Source organism: Anneissia japonica, unplaced genomic scaffold, assembly GCF_011630105.1.
Source record: "Anneissia japonica isolate Jap-2015-1 unplaced genomic scaffold, ASM1163010v1 scaffold4054_len1135799_cov195, whole genome shotgun sequence".
Taxonomy (NCBI): domain Eukaryota; kingdom Metazoa; phylum Echinodermata; class Crinoidea; order Comatulida; family Comatulidae; genus Anneissia; species Anneissia japonica.
In genome coordinates, this window is record NW_022694605.1 from 794,219 (window position 1) to 800,654 (window position 6,436).

The following is a 6,436-nucleotide window of genomic DNA, read 5'->3' on the forward strand; positions in this document are numbered from 1 at the left end:
TTATTATTTCAGATATAGTATTGTATCAATATCAACATAAATTGGGCTAGATAGGCCTATCTAACAATGAAGTACCGTATCACAATTAACAGACGGCACTCATGAGGAAAGTACAAGAGCTTGGCACAGGTCAAATATTTTTACACAAGGATGATATGGAGTACTTGAGTAAAGTGAATTAGGCAGGCTAAATAGGCAAGTGCTACAGAATAATTCTAGGTAAGCTAGAATTGGGTCCTCATGTGGGAATGTCTAATATGTCTGCCTCAGTTCATGACGATGCCTGTTCTTTTGGAAAACTGTGGACTAGACAAAGCTCATGCCTCTACAACGTGAAATAGTAAGCAGATCAACGAGTTGACTATTTACGTTGACTAGCAATCCGGCGTAAGCATAGCCACTAGGCCTATATAGTGCTTACGCCAGCCCTGTGCATGCTCAGTATACCTTATTCGGCGTAAGCATAGCCTCTAAATAATGCTTACGCCACCCCTGCGCATGCTCAATAGATCGGCGTAAGCATAGCTTATGACTAATGCTTACGACTCGGCGTAAGCATAGACACTTCCTTATTTTTAACTATTTAAACAAATGCCAAAAGAAACTTGTACGTCACTTAGGCCCTCCAACATGGCGTCGTAGGCCTCACTTTTTATGTACCAGGATTGACCGATGAGCAATCCAGCCATTATGGTAGAGATCAGTGGCCTAGGCATACTAGGCCGTAGGCCTACCCTAGGCCTAGATTAAAGTCGCCGCGCTAGGCCTAGGCCTAGGTCAGGTGTAACTCAACAAAAAGAAAATAGCCTAGCATTTAAACAGTATGTAAAGGACACAATTTTTAAAATATATACAAATTTACCATCGTATATTGTTACACAAGCTTTTTTATCCTCTGTTGTAACTTCTAGTCTCAGTTGCTTTTCAGATCGTCGGGAAATTTCACCTTGATCGGTAAGTGATCTCAACTTCACCTCGTCGAAAACCAGCGCCATATTGATACTACTGTACGATCAAAGATGAATGAAAAGGGAAAAAAAGAGTTGCCGTTTTTTGTTTGCACGTGAAATAAAATACGTAACGTGCAGTCCGGCATGATTTTCTCTCATAACAAAATTTGTAGACCAAAAAGAAAAAAAAACTTAAAAATAAATAGGCCTATAGCAACTTTAAAGACAACATGGTCAACAGACAGTATATTATTAAAGTTCATCAAATGGCAAAAATTACAACATTCAACAGACAAAGAACAAGATGCCAGGTTATTATAAAACAACTAATTTCCAATGGGACCCCGAGCGGGGTCCACTTGCCTGTCATAAGGTTCGCTATTTATAAGGTCCAGATAATTGTTTATAAGGTTCAGTATTCATAATTTTTTTTAAAAGTCCACTATTCATAAAGCTCATTATTTATAAGGTTCGCTAATTATAATAGAATAACAGGTTCGCTAGTCATAATAAAGGGTTCATTACTCATAAGCAAGAAAAGAGTTCGTTATTTATAATAGAAAAATAGGACCGTTAGTCATAAGGTTCGCTATTCATAATAACAAAAAAAAAGAGGTTCGCTATTCATAATATAAAAAAAAGAAAAGAGGTTCGCTATTCATAATTTTTAAAATGAAAAGAGGTTCGTTATTCATAATAAAAAATAAAAGGTTCCTATTCATAATAAAAAAAGAGGTTCGCTTGTTATGATAAATAAAAGATGTCGCAGCCATAGAAAAAAAAGGTTCGCTAGTCATAATATAAAGAGGTCCGCTATTCATAATAAAAAAGGAGCCCCAACCTAGTACAATTTAATTGTAATACTTTTTTAAATAATTCTTTAAATAATAGTAAGTCAACAAACGGATTTTTTTTAATATCCGAAGCTTTTAAAATGTAAGTATATAAATATATAAAATTTTTTAATAAAGTCTATATTTAAACAACACGTAAAATATTTGAATTAATAACTGTAACTATTAAATATAATTTAAAACCACACTTGAAGCAGTTGTTTACAAGGTCTACGTTGAAAGTTATGTGAAGTACTACATATACTCATCTCCATTTCAATGCTCACCACCCCTCTCCCCTTCGCTTGTTTCCTGAATAAAGAGTTACGAAGTATCCGTACAAAGTCAAGGAAGTTGTACTAGTAAGCCCTACAAGTCAAACAGATATAAGCATGCATATATATATCTGTCTCTTATACACATCTAGATGTGTATAAGAGACAGGTCTCCAATAACCTCTGCCCCACCATGGTTGGAAGCTGAGGTCAGACAATTTTGTAAAATTTACACGTCTAGATACTCGGAAATAGCACTCAAGTTCTTAATTTCGTTAAATTTCTATTTATCACTTTGCTAAGGGCTTATGACGCTCGCCTTGACAGCGAGAGGTCGCGGGTTCGCCAGAAAGATTTAATTAATAATTTTTTTATTCATTTATTTATAGGAGTATATTCGTTGAGAGCTATTAGTAGAGGACCTCACTAAGATTTGTATGCACTTCATTTAGGAGAGAATTTCTCAACTGTTATAGACCATAGAAAAAATAGAAATTGAGCCTGGGCGCTTATGGAAATAGATGAATGAGGGGGTGCTTATTGGAAGTTGGAAAATTCAAGAGATAAGACCTATATGGGATGGACATCTGAAAAACGAAGATAAACGAACAGTTCTGGTTCAGAAAAGATAATCGTCCAGATGAAATTAGTGGTGCAAATTGTCGGAAACCTGAGAAAAATAGAAGTACACGGTAGGAAAAGTAATTACCTGCCGATTCGTTGCTAGATTAAGAAGGAGAATATACTGTCCATCAGAAAGCTCACCCATTAGAAATATTCTCATTTTGGAATTGACATAAGAAGAAAATGTGAATCCACACCGCAGCTCAAATCATCCAACAACCACAGTCCCAGAATTGATTTGATTATTGACTTGCTAGGGGAAAAAAATCACATGATGAAAAAATGAATAAAAATATTCAAGATTTTTACATACGAGAGTTTTCTGGCCAGTTTACCTTTGTTGACTGAAAAAACAACTCTGTATGCTCATAAAGTATTTTAATTTTAGATATTAAATACTGTAGTTCTAAATCCAAAAATGATGTACAGTACAGGGGAGCCATAAAACTAGAAGGATTCTGATGCATCAAAACTGGGCGCTTACTCGCGCGAGTACGGTTTGCATTGTTTTGTTTGTTTTATTGGTTTACCACATACAGAACAATACAATTAAAACGAATAAATACACTGTATTAAAAAGAAATTATATAAGTAATAGCCTAAATAGCCTAAGAGTGTTTCGTGAGTGAGCAAAAAAAAAATTTTGACAAGTTATGGCCACAAGTCAAACAATAGGCCTAGTTGTAATACTAACAATAATAATAGTAATCGTAGTTTAACATAAAATAAATAAATAAATAAATAAATAAATAAATAATAAATTTGTATTGCAATACTAACAATAATAATAGTAATCGTAGTTTAACATAAAATAAATAAATAAATAAATAAATAAATAAATAATGAATGAATGAATGAATGAATGAATGAATGAATGAATGAATGAATGAATGAATGAATGAATGAGTGAATGAATGAATGAATAAATAAATAAATAGTTGTAATAATAAAAATAATAATAGTAATAATAGTTGTTTAAAAAAATAAATAAATAATTTAAAAAAATAAATAAAATGAAATAAAAAAAATAATTAGGTCTGGATTACAAAACAAAGTTAGGTTTTTATATAAAAAAGCAGTATTCTTTACAGATTAGGTAAATTATAAAATGACATTAAAGATAAAATAAAGACACAGTGACCGCAAATGCGTATTATTTTATTACACAACACGTACATACACATACATACACACACATACATACACAATGGTTTGCAGACACGGTGTCTTTAAAAATAAGTAGTCAGAAACGTAGTAGGAGGCTTAGTTGCCATATGCCGAGACCAGAGATATTTTAATATTATATTTGAAAGAAAAAAGTGTGGGTATGGATTTTAATTTATTGTTTAGTAAATTCCATAAGTTAGGACCATTGTAAAACCTGTCTCTTATACACATCTAGATGTGTATAAGAGACAGCCTATATAGTGCTTACGATTCTAGCATATTAAAAGTAAAAATGTAAATAAATTCATATTAATCGATATCATTACAAATAATAGTAATTAATAAGATAATTATTATATATTAATATTGTAGTCACTGGTAGCCAAATATTCTACCAAAGAATGGCTAATAATATTAGTAATAATAATAATAATAATAACAATAAAAATAAAAATAGTAATTTAAAAAAAAATAAATAAATAAATAAATAAATAAATAAATAAATAATGAATGAATGAATGAATGAATGAATGAATAAATAAATAGTTGTAATAATAAAAATAATAATAGTAATAATAGTTGTTTAAAAAAATAAATAAATAATTAAAAAAAATAAATAAAATGAAAAAAAAGAATAATTAGGTCTGGATTACAAAACAAAGTTAGGTTTTTATATAAAAAAGCAGTATTCTTTACAGATTAGGTAAATTATAAAATGATATTAAAGATAAAATAAAGACACAGTGACCGCAAATGCGTATTATTTTATTACACAACACGTACATACACATACATACACACACACCCACACACACACACCTACACACACACACATACATACACAATGGTTTGCAGACACGGTGTCTTTAAAAATAAGTAGTCAGAAACGTAGTAGGAGGCTTAGTTGCCATATGCCGAGACCAGAGATATTTTAATATTATATTTGAAAGAAAAAAGTGTGGGTATGGATTTTAATTTATTGTTTAGTAAATTCCATAAGTTAGGACCATTGTAAAACATTGATTTTTTTTTCTGAAAAGAGATGCGTGTTTTTCAGACAAGACATTACGGTACTTTTAGAAAATCTGGTGCTGTGATCATGTATATCAGATTGTTGTTTGGGAAATAAAGAAATAATATGATTGGGTAGTGTGTTGTTTTTAAATTTAAACATAAATATGTAACTTTGTATTTTGTTTAAATCAAAAACATTAAGAAAATTAAATTTATGAAATGAGATTTTAGTATGCGATAAATAAGATGTCCCTGCACAAATCCTAACGGCACGTTTTTGTGAATTAAATATTATTATTGTATTGGTTGCTTCCAGTCTTGTCCAGGGACATTGATAAAGGAATTTATTAGTTGTGGTAGCCCATGACATATTGCAATAATTAATATTATGGCAAAACTAATGTATTATATAATGATAACAAAATATGTTGTGGAAGATAATATTTTAATTTACTCATGACTCCAATATTTCTAGAAAGAAATATTATTACGTTGAGGTTGCCAAGATATTTTATAGGCTAAATAACACCAAGAAATTTACTTGTTTGATTAAATTATTATCAATTTTAATTGTGTGCGAGCCACTACTCTTTATTTTATGATTAAAAAGAATAAAATTTGTTTTGGAAACGTTAAGAGACAATTAATTTAACTTAAACCAGGTAGATATTTTTTTTTAATTCAATATTAATCCTTTTAAAATTCAGTTTTGTTTTTATGTGAATAAAAGATATTAGTGTCATCTGCAAAAAGAACAAAATTTAAAAGTGATGAGGAATTAGGAAGATCGTTGACATAAATTGAAAATAATAAGGGACCAAGAATAGAACCTTGGGGGACCCCAGATGTAATATTACGTGATGTAGAATGAAAATGATAACGGTAATTATTTTCTTTTTTTTATTACCACTCTATAATATTAATACACAGAGATAGGATAAAATAGTTATTTAGGTTTCAAGGTTGTATGCATAAGGACCGGTTTTTTTTAATAGGTGAACCAAAGGTTTTTACACATCTTTAATCCGCGTACGTTTAGGGTTAGGCCTACATTTTACATTTTTTTATTTCATATTCTGTGTTTAAGTAATATGTCATTTTTATTTTTTTTAAGCAACTACCAAACTAAATTTCATTGTTCACTTATTTGTTCTATGACAATAAAGTAGCCATATTCTTGATTCTTTATACATTTTATAAAAATAATAGCAAATATTTATAAAACGCCAATTCAAAATTTAAAGGCGCTAAATGAGGAAGGTTTTGGAAAAAGCAAATTACACGAATCACAACTCTGGAATTTCACAGGCCTAAAGGGACTTGAAAGAAGACACTTAATTGAAGGTTTTGCCTTTCGAGACAGGGCTGTCAAGAGGATTTTTAGAACGAAGATGGAGGAATAGCAGGTAAGGTAGGCCTAAGTTTTTAAATAGACAGGTTGATAGGTACAGTACTTAAAAATAGTATGTTGTTTTGAGCCAGTGTAGACTCTGGTTTTATGGGATGATGACGAGATGTTAGGGAAAAGAATACGAGCAGCAGAATTTAGGGCCAACGTTTTATTACACGAGGA

At 30.7% G+C, this 6,436-nt stretch overlaps 1 protein-coding gene across 2 annotated transcripts in view; it reads right to left on the reverse strand.

Moving 5' to 3' along the window:
* The window catches only part of LOC117101109 (histone-arginine methyltransferase CARM1-like), an 18,079-nt gene extending 17,058 nt beyond the window's left edge, over positions 1-1,021 (reverse strand). For both annotated transcript variants that reach the window (XM_033240995.1, XM_033240996.1), the window contains exon 1: positions 863-1,021. In XM_033240995.1, the coding sequence (XP_033096886.1) occupies positions 863-995 (133 nt within the window). In that variant the 5' untranslated portion in view covers positions 996-1,021. The remainder of the gene's footprint in view (positions 1-862) is intronic.
* Between the last annotated feature and the right edge of the window lie 5,415 nt (positions 1,022-6,436).